General features: G+C 47.0%; 1 protein-coding gene across 1 annotated transcript; it reads left to right on the plus strand.

The window, feature by feature from the left end:
* The first annotated feature begins 10,124 nt into the window (after nt 1–10,124).
* Nucleotides 10,125–11,474, plus strand: LOC138368869 (paternally-expressed gene 3 protein-like). The gene is made up of 2 exons (XM_069331581.1): nt 10,125–10,451; nt 10,545–11,474. Exons 1-2 carry the CDS (start codon nt 10,125–10,127, stop codon nt 11,472–11,474), a joined length of 1,257 nt encoding a protein of 418 aa, XP_069187682.1.
* The last annotated feature ends 3,526 nt before the right edge of the window (nt 11,475–15,000 follow it).

Here is a 15,000-nt window from a genome sequence, read left to right on the forward strand (position 1 = left end):
TCTTGAAGGCACCTTGCCTTGAAGTTTCCTCATCTTGAAGGCACCTTGCCTTAAAGTTTCCTCATCTTGAAGGCACCTTGCCTTAAAGTTTCCTCATCTTGAAGGTACCTTGCCATAAAGTTTCCTCATCTTGAAGGTACCTTGCCTTGAAGTTTCCTTGTCTTGAAGGTGCCTTTCCTTGTCGATACTTTGCCTTGTATGTACCTTACCTTGAAGGAACCTTGTTGTAATACCGAGGAAGCGACATAAGAAAACAGTATGGTCATCAGGGAAGGATGGAGTAAAGAGGAAAGATAATAGTGAAAAGGGAAGATGCTAAAAAAAAAGAGTAAGGAGAGGGAAGAAAGTAACAGTAGAGGAGAAAAAGGAGAGAGTTAGTAGCGAATGAAAAAAAATGTTGCCACCACCCATTTAGGTTTTATAGACAAAAATGGAATTGTCTCTCACCACTTGTTATCTCTAAGTGATGATATCAAGAAAAACTGCAACCACAAATTAATTTCAAGGCCTTGATCTTCAGTAAATAATCTAAGCTCTGAAAATATCCTATTTAAAGGCAAGCATTCACAAATTGAAGATTGGCATTTATTTGCACATATTGTCATGATTTAAAAAATGCGGATTAACATTGATTTCACCACTTTGGTTCAATAATTTCTTCAATAAATTCACACTTTACTTGAGAGCATAAAGACTCACTAACTGGCTAATATACGGTAGTGGAGGCACTAGCTCAAGAAACTGAGACAATTTACAACTACTTGGCCCCTGACATTTATCAGAACACGTAATACGTCAACACAGAACACGTCGCCTGGCCAGCATCACTCATCAAAGACCTGATTGTAAGACGGTTGGGGGTAGAGGGGGGGGGGGGAAGGGGGTGGAGATACAGATCGTTGTCAAGGCTTCTTGTCTGCCTTGGCAATCTCGAGGCTCCGAAGCTGAATTCTGTGTGTGTGAGTATTGTCTATCACTCCAGTGACCTTCAGATGAGAATGAGAGCTCAATGACCTGAATGAGAGACTGCTGGCCCATTTACCTGGGCAGCCAATAGGCAGACTTCGCCCACAAAGGTACATTATCTTGAAGTTTCCTTTTCTTGACGGTATCTTCCCTTGAAGGTACTTTCAGAGCACACTGATGATACTTTCCTAGGTTGGAGTACTGTTGGACACTAACAACCCCATTAGAGCGGGATAGATTACTGACTTGTAAAGATACTTTACTCATAGAATCCGCTCAATAAATCATAAATTATTGGGATCTCTTAAAAGTTTTAAAGCTGTATTCCAATGAGTGCAGGTTACCTACCTTACCTTGAGGCTACCTTGAGGTGCTTCCGGGGCTTAGTGTCCCCGCGGCCCGGTCGTCGACCAGGCCTCCTGGTTGCTGGACTGATCAACCAGGCTGTTGGACGCGGCTGCTCGCAGCCTGACGTATGAGTCAAGGTTGGAGATAAATAATTTACCCTTGGAAAATATTAGAGGAACTTGTTCTCAATCTGCACACACAAATATCACTACATGAGACAAGGCGGTATTGCAGGATGTGCAACATAGAACGTTGAAAATTACAGGTATAATAGGTATGCTGAGAGACAACTCCATCAACATTAATGACCCAAGACTTTTCATCAGGTAGTATAAGCCCTTGCAAAACAATTTCTATTTTTTTTCTACCACAAACGTGGCCACACATTTACAATGCTAACCACCATATATACATTTTCTTCTGTCCCCCATGGACAGGGTTAGAGATCTTTTAAACATATAATTCAAAAGCATTGTAAATTTGTCTTTGAAAATGTAAGGAGTGCCTTGCGAAACGCATCCCTAGGCGTCAGACCATAATAAATTGCAAAAATGAACTTTGGAGAATTAATTTTTCAACTTCCCTCGACACTGAAGAAAAACATAAGAAATATTAACTTTCGTGTTAGAGTCATTAATCTTACCCTTTCGGTCATATTCAACAATGTATATTTACAAGAAAGACTGCTACCAAAATATACTTATATTATATATATATATATATATATATATATATATATATATATATATATATATATATATATGTATATATATATATAATATATATATATATATATATATATATATATATATATATATATATATATATATACTGGACCATCCCCAAGACTGGACCATCACCAAGACTGGACCACAACCAAGACTGGACCATCCCCAAGACTGGACCACCACCAAGACTGGACCATCACCAAGACTGGACCACAACCAAGACTGGACCATCCCCAAGACTGGACCACCACCAAGACTGGACCATAACCAAGACTGGACCACAACCAAGACTGGACCATCACCAAGACTGGACCACCACCAAGACTGGACCATCACCAAGACTGGACCACAACCAAGACTGGACCATCCCCAAGACTGGACCACCACCAAGACTGGACCATAACCAAGACTGGACCACAACCAAGACTGGACCATCCCCAAGACTGGACCATCACCAAGACTGGACCACCACCAAGACTGGACCACCACCAAGACTGGACCACCACCAAGACTGGACCACCACCATGACTGGATCACCACCATGACTGGACCACCACCAAGACTGGACCATCACCATGACTGGACCATCACCAAGACTGGACCACCACCAAGACTGGACCACCACCAAGACTGGACCACCACCATGACTGGACCACCACCAAGACTGGACCATCAACATGACAACACCATCACCAAGACTGGACCACCACCAAGACTGGACCACCACCATGACTGGATCACCACCATGACTGGATCACCACCAAGACTGGACCATCACCATGACTGGACCACCACCAAGACTGGACCACCACCAAGACTGGACCACCACCATGACTGGATCACCACCATGACTGGACCACCACCAAGACTGGATCACCACCATGACTGGATCACCACCATGACTGGACCACCACCAAGACTGGACCACCACCATGACTGGACCATCACCAAGACTGGACCATCACCAAGACTGGACCACAACCAAGACTGGACCATCCCCAAGACTGGACCATCACCATGACTGGACCATCACCAAGACTGGACCACCACCAAGACTGGACCACCACCAAGACTGGACCACCACCATGACTGGACCACCACCAAGACTGGACCATCAACATGACTGGACCATCACCAAGACTGGACCACCACCAAGACTGGACCACCACCATGACTGGATCACCACCATGACTGGACCACCACCAAGACTGGACCATCACCATGACTGGACCACCACCAAGACTGGACCACCACCAAGACTGGACCACCACCATGACTGGATCACCACCATGACTGGACCACCACCAAGACTGGATCACCACCATGACTGGATCACCACCATGACTGGATCACCACCATGACTGGACCACCACCAAGACTGGACCACCACCATGACTGGACCATCACCAAGACTGGACCATCACCAAGACTGGACCACAACCATGACTGGACCATCCCCAAGACTGGACCACCACCAAGACTGGATCATCACCAAGACTGGATCATCACCAAGACTGGACCATCACCAAGACTGGACCACCACCAAGACTGGACCACCACCAAGACTGGACCACCACCAAGACTGGACCACCACCAAGACTGGACCATCACCAAGACTGGACCACCACCAAGACTGGACCACCACCAAGACTGGACCACCACCAAGACTGGACCACCACCAAGACTGGACCACCACCAAGACTGGACCACCACCATGACTGGATCACCACCATGACTGGACCACCACCAAGACTGGACCACCACCATGACTGGACCACCACCATGACTGGACCATCACCAAGACTGGACCACCACCAAGACTGGACCATCACCATGACTGGACCACCACCAAGACTGGACCACCACCAAGACTGGACCATCACCAAGACTGGACCACCACCAAGACTGGACCATCACCATGACTGGACCATCACCAAGACTGGACCACAACCAAGACACTGGACCATCCCCAAGACTGGACCACCACCAAGACTGGACCACCACCAAGACTGGATCATCACCAAGACTGGACCACCACCAAGACTGGACCACCACCAAGACTGGACCACCACCAAGACTGGACCATCACCAAGACTGGACCACCACCAAGACTGGACCACCACCAAGACTGGACCACCACCATGACTGGATCACCACCATGACTGGACCACCACCAAGACTGGACCATCACCATGACTGGACCATCACCAAGACTGGACCACCACCAAGACTGGACCACCACCATGACTGGACCATCCCCAAGACTGGACCATCCCCAAGACTGGACCATCACCAAGACTGGACCATCACCAAGACTGGACCATCCCCAAGGTCTCAACATCTTTCATAAAACAACAAAGTTTAGTGTCGACTTTCTCCCACTTGAAGAGTTTGTGTTCCAACATCAAACTCAAAGTCTGGAACTTGTCCTCGTGTTGTTTAGTGACGAGAGCTTCTCCTTAACGGTGAACTTTTCAATACACTTGTAACTGGTCATATTTCCAGAGGTATTTAATGTTAGATAATAACCTGGTCAACGCAATCAAACGTGTTTTGTTACGTTTTTATTATAGTTTAATTAGATTTTATCTGTATTCTCCTTTAGCAGGTGGAACAGCTCGCCAATTTTGCGTCTCTGGGCCAATTTTCCGTCTCTGGGGCCAGTTTTGCGTCTCTGGGCCAATTTTGCGTCTCTGGGCCAATTTTGCGTCTCTGGGCCAATTTTGCGTCTCTGGGCCAATTTTGCGTCTCTGGGGCCAATTTTGCGTCTCTGGGTCAATTTTCTGTCTCTGGGTCAATTTTCCGTCTCTGGGGCCAATTTTCCGTCTCTGGGGCCAATTTTCCGTCTCTGGGGCCAATTTTCCGTCTCTGGGGCCAATTTTGCTTCAAATCATTTTGTACATAACTCACCAAACGTTGTTGTTATAGCCAGTTGACGACGACTCGGTGATCAAATCAAAACTTCAAAGGGATAACGCCTGCATTTCACATTCATATTGAGTTGATGTTTGACTGTCTGCTAAGCTGGGAGTTGGTGGAAGGGATTCGTCGCGCTGCAGTTTATGGTGCAGTAACTGCAGCTTCTCCCTCCACTGCACAGGAAAAGCTACTAAATCAGACATGGTTACGTTCCCTGGGTTCCACCTAGCTGCAACGCGGGCAATGGCACTTGCACTGGTTTAAATAGCAATGTTTATCGTACCATAGGGGTGCCATAGACATCAGAGAACACTGTATAAACATCAGAGGTCCGCGGTTGTTCAACATCCTCCCAGCGAGCATAAGAAATATTGCCGGAACAACTGTGGACATCTTCAAGAGGAAACTAGATAGTTTTCTTCAAGAAGTGCTGGACCAACCGGGCTGTGGTGGGTATGTGGGCCTGCGGGCCGCTCCAAGCAACAGCCTGGTGGACCAAACTCTCACAAGTCAAGCCTGGCCTCGGGCCGGGCTTGAGGAGTAGAACAACTCCCAGAACTCCATCAAGCAGGTAAGCAGGTACCGATACTTAAAGAATGACATTTCAGTCAGTACAAACTTTAAAGCGTTCAACCTGATTGATGGGGTTGTGGGAGTTCCTCTACTCCCCAAGCCCGGCCCGAAGCCAGGTTCGACCAGGGTTCATGACCGGATGTTGTTGAGTGTAACGACACAACTCACAACACAACAATCGCCGACACCAACTTCAAACAACAGCGCGTGCATTGGTGCAATTGCAAATATATAGAACATGTTCCTGTACAATCCTGGAACAATGGGACGTGTTCCTGGCCTCGGGGAGTAGATGAACTCCCGTAACTCTCTCCAGGTATGCTCCTGTATGTTCCTGTTACCACGATACCTGCACCTTGTTCCTGTTACCACGATACCTGCACCTTGTTCCTGTTACCACGATACCTGCACCTTGTTCCTGTTACCACGATACCTGCACCTTGTTCCTGTTACCACGATACCTGTACCTTGTTCCTGTTACCACGATACCTGCACCTTGTTCCTGTTACCACGATACCTGTACCTTGTTCCTGATAGCACGATACCTGCACCTTGTTCCAGTTACCACGATACCTGCACCTTGTTCCTGTTACTAACGATACCTGCACCTTGTTCCTGTTACTAACGATACCTGCACCTTGTTCCTGATAGCACGATACCTGCACCTTGTTCCAGTTACCACGATACCTGCACCTTGTTCCTGTTACCACGATACCTGTTCCTTGTTCCTGTTACCACGATACCTGCACCTTGTTCCTGTTACCACGATACCTGCACCTTGTTCCTGTTACCACGATACCTGCACCTTGTTCCTGTTACCACGATACCTGCACCTTGTTCCTGTTACCACGATACCTGTACCTTGTTCCTGTTACCACGATACCTGCACCTTGTTCCTGTTACCACGATACCTGCACCTTGTTCCTGTTACCACGATACCTGCACCTTGTTCCTGTTACCACGATACCTGCACCTTGTTCCTGTTACCACGATACCTGTTCCTTGTTCCTGTTACCACGATACCTGCACCTTGTTCCTGTTACCACGATACCTGCACCTTGTTCCTGTTACCACGATACCTGCACCTTGTTCCAGTTACCACGATACCTGCACCTTGTTCCTGTTACCACGATACCTGTTCCTTGTTCCTGTTACCACGATACCTGCACCTTGTTCCTGTTACCACGATACCTGCACCTTGTTCCTGTTACCACGATACCTGCACCTTGTTCCTGTCACCACGATACCTGTACCTTGTTCCTGTTACCACGATACCTGTACCATGTTCCTGTTACCACGATACCTGTTCCTTGTTCCTGTTACCACGATACCTGCACCTTGTTCCTGTTACCACGATACCTGCACCTTGTTCCTGTTACCACGATACCTGCACCTTGTTCCTGTTCCTTGAGCAAAATGTCACTTAACGCTACAAGCTTGACATGATACTTGTAACGTGGTGGTGAAAACTTAACCAATAGATCTTTCTTTCTCTACAGATCTCACAAAAATGGCATGTGTTTATGCTCCAAAATATGGTACAATACTGGTACAAGTCCCAAAATATGGTACAATACTGGTACATGTCCCAAAATATGGTACAATACTGGTACAAGTCCCAACATATGGTACAATACTGGTACAAGTCCCAAAATATGGTACAATACTGGTACAAGTCCCAAAATATGGTACAATACTGGTACAAGTCCCAAAATATGGTACAATACTGGTACATGTCCCAACATATGGTACAATACTGGTACAAGTCCCAAAATATGGTACAATACTGGTACAAGTCCCAAAATATGGTACAATACTGGTACAAGTCCCAAAATATGGTACAATACTGGTACATGTCCCAAAATATGGTACAATACTGGTACAAGTCCCAACATATGGTACACGTCCCAAAATATGGTACAATACTGGTACAAGTCCCAAAATATGGTACAATACTGGTACAAGTCCCAAAATATGGTACAATACTGGTGCAAGTCCCAAAATATGGTACAATACTGGAACAAGTCCCAAAATATGGTACAATACTGGTACAAGTCCCAAAATATGGTACAATACTGGTACAAGTCCCAAAATATGGTACAATACTGGTACAAGTCCCAAAATATGGTACAATACTGGTACAAGTCCCAAAATATGGTACAATACTGGTACAAGTTCCAAAATATGGTACAATACTGGTACATGTCCCAAAATTTCTTACAATATTGGTACAAGTCCCAACATATGGTACAATACTGGTACAAATCCCAACATATGGTACAATACTGGTACAAGTCCCAACATATGGTACAATACTGGTACAAGTCCCAACATATGGTACAATACTGGTACAAGTCCCAACATATGGTACAATACTGGTACAAGTCCCAACATATGGTACAATACTGGTACAAGTCCCAACATATGGTACAATACTGGTACAAGTCCCAACATATGGTACAATACTGGTACAAGTCCCAACATATGGTACAATACTGGTACAAGTCCCAACATATGGTACAATACTGGTACAAGTCCCAACATATGGTACAATACTGGTACAAGTCCCAACATATGGTACAATACTGGTACAAGTCCCAACATATGGTACAAGTCCCAAATTATGGTGCAATACTGGTACAAGTCCCAAAATATGGTACAATACTGGTACAAGTCCCAAATTATGGTACAATACTGGTACAAGTCCCATAATATGGTACAATGCTGCAACGTACCACAAAATATGGTATAATACAGGTACAGGGACCAGACAGCTGAGTGGACAGCGCTTCGGATACGTAGTCCTGAGGTTCTGGGTTCGATCCCTCGGTGAAGGCGGAAACAAATGGGTAAAAGTTTCTTTCACCCTGATGCTCCTGTTACCTAGCAGTAAATAGCTACCTGGGAGTTAGACAGCTGCTACGGGCTGCTTCCTGGTGAAGGGGGGGGGGTGTAACAAAAAGGAGGCCTGGTCGAGGACCGGGCCGCGGGGACGCTAAGCCCCGAAATCATCTCAAGATAACCTCAAGACAAGATACTGGTACATGCGACAACATATGGTACACAAGCAGATACAAGCGTACCTACTTAATTTGGGCTACATTGATGTTGTTCCAGGAATCAATGCCCTGAAGCACCAGTCTCTGACCATGAGAGCAGATAGGCGCCGCTAAACGCAGCCTGACGCCAGAAGTCATAGTATGGTTGATCAGGAACACTTCAGAGTTGTCTAATCAAGTTCCCTCGTGAGCACTGCATGGTGTCTCATTGCAACATTCGTTGTATACCGCTCTTCGCGAGCGATTTAGCCTGGGTTCGTATCCTGGCCAGGGAGGATTGACCGGGCACCAATCCTCAACTGTTGCCTCTGTTCACCCAGCAGTGAATGGGTACCTGGTTGTTAAACCATTTGGCGGGTCGTGTTCCATGGAAAATTAGGATTAAGGACCCGCCCGTAACGCTACACGTGCTGCTGGTTGTACACGAATGTAAAAACTCTTGTATATATAAATAAAATAAAATGTGAGAATGTTGAGAAATCTTTTTTACTATTCAATGGGGCTATTTGACACATTCTGTCATGTTCTTTGGTACAGGAAATAATTATTTTATTGTACAGATTTCCCTTGAAACCAGTCCCCGAAATTTTTCAATTGTATATTATTTTGAATGTGTGTGTACCGCTTGGGATGGACGGTAGAACGACGGTCTCGCTTCATGCAGGTCGGCGTTCAATCCCCGACCGTTCAAGTGGTTGGGGCACCATTCCTTTCCCCCCGTCCCATCCCAAATCCTTATCCTGACCCCTTCCCAGAGCTATATAGTCGTAATGGCTTGGCACTGTCCACTGATAGTTCCCTGTCCTTCTCACCTACGCTGCAGAGAGTTCAAGAGGCTTTAAGGGTTTCCAATATATTATAATTTTGATTGAGTTAATTCGGCAGTAAAAGTATTGTACTCGTTCTCCATGTCAGGAATGTCTTTAGCTGTAAGTGGGGCTGTTAGTGTACTACAATATTACACTCTGGATTGTAATTGTATCTTAACAACAATACACTCAGTGGTTTGAGTGGACTTGGCACATGTCACAATGTTACATGTATGAGTGACATATTCACATATATATATATATTTGGATGTGGCCTAACCAAACAATGCATAATTCAGTGCATACACCAACAGTGATTCAGAAGGCGCACCAACCTTCCTGGTGACTTGGGAAGAATCACCAGCTCTCGACGTCGCAACATTATCCATTCATCCACTTTGAAAAACTTCACCACCAACAAGGCAAAAGTTGCGTGTGACTCCTGGAAAAATTGTCATACCGGAGGAGAGGACAGTCGGGCGGCGCACAATCAGAATATAAATTGTGGGCAGTGTTATTCTGACCCGGAGTTATTCATGCTTGCTTCAGCTGACTGTTGTGTCCAGCGACCAGACTGACTGTTGTTGATCCAGCGACCAGACTGACTGTTGTGTACCCAGCGACCAGACTGCCAGCTGTGTACCCAGCGACCTGACTGCCTGCTGTGTACCCAGCGAGCGACCAGACTGCCAGCTGTGTACCCAGCGACCAGACTGCCAACTATGTCCCCAGCGAGCGACCAGACTGCCAGCTGTGTACCCAGCGACCAGACTGCCAGCTGTGTCCCCAACGAGCGACCAGACTGCCAGCTGTGTCCCCAACGAGCGACCAGACTGCCAGCTGTGTCCCCAACGAGCGACCAGACTGCCAGCTGTGTACCCAGCGACCAGACTGCCAACTGTGTCCCAAGCGAGCGACCAGACTGCCAGCTGTGTACCCAGCGACCAGACTGCCTGCTGTGTACCCAGCGACCAGACTGCCAGCTGTGCACCCAGCGAGCGACCAGACTGCCAGCTATGTACCCAGCGAGCGACCAGACTGCCAGCTATGTACCCAGCGACCAGACTGCCAGCTGTGTCCCCAGCGAGCGACGAAACTGCCAGCTGTGTACCCAGCGACCAGACTGCCTGCTGTGTATCTAGCGACCAGACTGCCAGCTGTGTACCCAGCGACCAGACTGCCAGCTGTGTACCCAGCGACCAGACTGCCAGCTGTGTACCCAGCGACCAGACTGCCTGTTGTGTACCCAGCGACCAGACTGCCAGCTGTGTACCCAGCGACCAGACTGCCAGCTGTGTACCCAGCGACCAGACTGCCTGCTGTGTACCCAGCGACCAGACTGCCAGCTGTGTACCCAGCGACCAGACTGCCTGTTGTGTACCCAGCGACCAGACTGCCAGCTGTGTACCCAGCGACCAGACTGCCTGCTGTGTACCCAGCGACCAGACTGCCAGCTGTGTACCCAGCGACCAGACTGCCAGCTGTGTACCCAGCGACCAGACTGCCTGCTGTGTACCCAGCGACCAGACTGCCAGCTGTGTACCCAGCGACCAGACTGCCTGTTGTGTACCCACCAACCAGACTGCCAGCTGTGTACCCAGCGACCAGACTGCCTGCTGTGTACCCAGCGACCAGACTGCCAGCTGTGTTCCCAGCGACCAGACTGCCTGCTGTGTACCCAGCGACCAGACTGCCTGCTGTGTACCCAGCGACCAGACTGCCAGCTGTGTACCCAGCGACCAGACTGCCAGCTGTGTTCCCAGCGACCAGACTGCCAGCTGTGTACCCAGCGATCAGACTGCCTGCTGTGTACCCAGCGACCAGACTGCCAGCTGTGTACCCAACGACCAGACTGCCTGCTGTGTACCCAGCGACCAGACTGCCAGCTGTGTACCCAGCGACCAGACTGCCAGCTGTGTACCCAGCGACCAGACTGCCTGCTGTGTACCCAGCGACCAGACTGCCAGCTGTGTACCCAACGACCAGACTGCCAGCTGTATACCCAGCGACCAGACTGCCAGCTGTGTACCCAGCGACCAGACTGCCTGCTGTGTCCCCAGCGACCAGACTGACTGCTGTGTCCCCAGCGACCAGACTGACTGCTGTGTACCCAGCGACCAGACTGACTGCTGTGTACCCAGCGACCAGACTGACTGCTGTGTCCCCAGCGACCAGACTGACTGCTGTGTACCCAGCGACCAGACTGACTGCTGTGTACCCAGCGACCAGACTGACTGCTGTGTACCCAGCGACCAGACTGACTGCTGTGAACCCAGCGACCAGACTGACTGCTGTGTACCCAGCGACCAGACTGACTGCTGTGTACCCAGCGACCAGACTGACTGCTGTGTACCCAGCGACCATGTAACACGGGAAGGGTTTCTCTCTCTCTACTTCTCTTCTTTCTTTACCCTCTACCCGTATTCTTACTTTTTATTCTCTACCAAGGGACTCCAAAACTTTTACCAAAGCCAACTCCACGCCACGTGGTCCTAAGACGATTGACCGACTTAGGATTCTACACCCAGTAAACAGCCACTGCAGCCATTCCAGCAGTGTTGGAGGAGAGGTCAAGAAATGGAAAGCACGTAGCAGTACTCAAGAATTTCGCCGGAAGATTAATGATTACGTCATCTGAAGTAACAAGAAAGCGGAAGTAAGGCGGTCACAGGTGGAAGGCACGGTTTCCCTACAGAGTACCGGGACTCGCCAATAGAAGGTCGCAAAATTGTCTCCTTTGGCCTAAAGTCGGCGGTACGAGGGTATACACAGTTGGTGTTTACGGCCTAGTAACCTGGTGACATCAAGAAACGCCTGAGATGACGTGAGCAATGATGGAAGACGAGATTCACCTGTTCTGCAAACAAGCAACCCGCCTCTACGACCTTCTGACACCACTCATGCTAAGAGACACCGTTGGTACATCCAGTCCTGCTCGGCTGTGGTCATCTGCGCCGTCAAGTTTAACATCAAGACTGCCGTGTGAACTGTGATTGATATGAAGGCGTGTGGACTGTCGAGAGCAAGATTAATGGCCGAAGTAACAGTATTCTACAGCTGTCACTTGGCACTCAGCTCTACTACACTCTGTCGTCATTCAGGAGTACCGGATGGGAGTACAAGAGGACCAGGTATTGATGTCTACACATGGGGAGAAGCAAGATCGACACCGTCATCGTCAGCGACTACATTCAGCATCCAGCAGCATCGATTTTTTTTCTTCTCGTTTACTCAATATGAACAATTGATACAAACAACAAAGTTGGCTCTGAACATCTGTGTAAAGAACATCTGGACACTTTTGCTTAAATGTTGAAAAACAGAGTTAGAATTACAATATTTTTTAAATGTTGAAAAACAGATTTAAAATAATAATTCTGGTATAATATATGAAAATTTAACTCTATAAATTGGTCAGTAATCAAAATCGAAGCCCCTGTGTAATTGTCTCAGCCCAGAACAAACGGTTATGGAAAATTATGTTGTGCTATTTTTTCAGAATGTTTGAACACAGGAGAGGCGGACCAATATAAACATTGACATTTCTAGTGAGTGAGAACACTTGGCTGTACAGTCAGCTGAAACCTGTGATATAGTATAGGAATTTTTTTTTATTTTTAGATATATGTAATAAACATTAGGTGTGTTCTTTAACATGTCAAGGTTGACATTGATGGGGAGTGGTCAGTACACGGATGTGTACCTGATAGTTCCGTAGTACGCTCCCGGATGACTGAAAGTTCAGTCTGAAGTTATAACTTTAATGTTTGTTTGAGCACGGTGTGGCCGGCTCTAGAGGACACATGGACTTGGGCTAGTGAAGAGCCAAGAGAGTTTAATAGCTAGTTTTTGATGGTAGAGTAGGGACATGTTATTTAGCTATGTCAGTAAGGATAGGATGTATGTTTCCTGATGTTAGAAGATTGCTGTCAGTTGACAGCTGAGAAATTTATGAAATATGAACATGGTTATTATGATGTTGGACTATTATTTGTCAAATTTTATTAGTTAGGTTAGCTTTTGTGTGTGGCATGAGTTGAATTGTGGGTTTGGATACTAAACCTCGTGATTTTTTAACAAATTAACAAGGTTTACTAAGTGCTTGTGCGGGGGTGTTGTAACAAACTAGGCTGTTGTAAGAATTATCCAGAGTGGTTTATCGACAAAAGAGAATGGGAAGCTGAGCCCGCATGGTGACCTGGGAACCTGACCCCCAGGGGAATTCGCGGTGGAAATAACCGACGCTTTGTTCATAGCTGCGTATAATGAATCATCCTATAGAATTCAGTAATTTAGAGAAATTAGCCTTTATTCATTTTGCATTAAAATTGTATTGTATAATAGTACTGGATACAATATCAAGAGTATTCTAATTATTGAGTTTAAGTCACCATCAGTGACGTCACGAATCAGATCTAACTTGTAAGGCGGAGTGACCGGCGGTCATAGGTCAGCAGGGTTGACATGTCTAATATTTCTCAAAGTTCAATTAACCATTTTGGGGATTGGGAACAGCTCTGCCGTTAGATGCTTGTGTAATTTAATTTCAGTAAAATAATTCAACCAGTCTGGATCAATTAAGTACAACAGGTTAATTGTTATAACTTAACCTTGCTAAAGTAACTGGGTAAGCGATGCGGAACAATACAATGTTCTAGTCTGGGCTAGATCAGACGAGGACAGATCAGTGTGAATACGGGAGCAGCTGGGAGAGGTCAAACATCTTACCTCTCCCCGAGACCAGCCCAACATCTTTAGCTGGTAAAACATAGAGGTATAGTTGCTATGGTTATGTATAGAAATAGTCTCATTTGCCATTCAGGTCAAGTAGGGAGTGTTAAAGTGACAGGGAGTGAACATATTTAGATTTTGTTTTAGTTTTTCTTTTAATAAATTAAATTTGTTAATATTTTGCATTTTATTATTTCCATGTGTTTTATGTGTAAACTTGTCCTGGTCACGTGGTCCACACGAGGTAGAGTTGGATTGGGCGCCGATTCTAACATCGAATCATTCCCGTGTAATTAATTCCACACTCAAGTTTCCGAGGTTATAAACTACTAGTGGGGATCAAGCCCCAAGGTTGATTAATTTGCGTGATCGATCCAGACCTCGATCATTGCTCGGTGTTGCTGGTCTGGTGGTGGCAGCGTAGAGGCGACTCTAGGGTTTTGTTCGAAGCCTAGGTCACGTCATACTGGGTGTAGAATCCTAAGTCGGTCAATCGTCTTAGGACCACGTGGCGTGGAGTTGGCTTTGGTAAAAGTTTTGGAGTCCCTTGGTAGAGAATAAAAAGTAAGAATACGGGTAGAGGGTAAAGAAAGAAGAGAAGTAGAGAGAGAGAAACCCTTCCCGTGTTACAACCAGACTGCCAGCTGTGTTCCCAGCGACCAGACTGCCAGCTGTGTACCCAGCGACCAGACTGCTCTCCCACCTGGAGATAATTGTATAAGCGAGTTGAATAATGTAGTAAATATTGTACCTGGAGTTCTGGGAGTTATTCTACTCCCCAAGCCTGGCCTCGATTGTGAGAGCTTGGTCCAACAAGTCTTCCTCTTGTTGCTTGCAGCGGCCCGCAGGCCCATCACAGCCTGGTTA

This window comes from Procambarus clarkii, chromosome 26, assembly GCF_040958095.1.
Source record: "Procambarus clarkii isolate CNS0578487 chromosome 26, FALCON_Pclarkii_2.0, whole genome shotgun sequence".
NCBI lineage: Eukaryota > Metazoa > Arthropoda > Malacostraca > Decapoda > Cambaridae > Procambarus > Procambarus clarkii.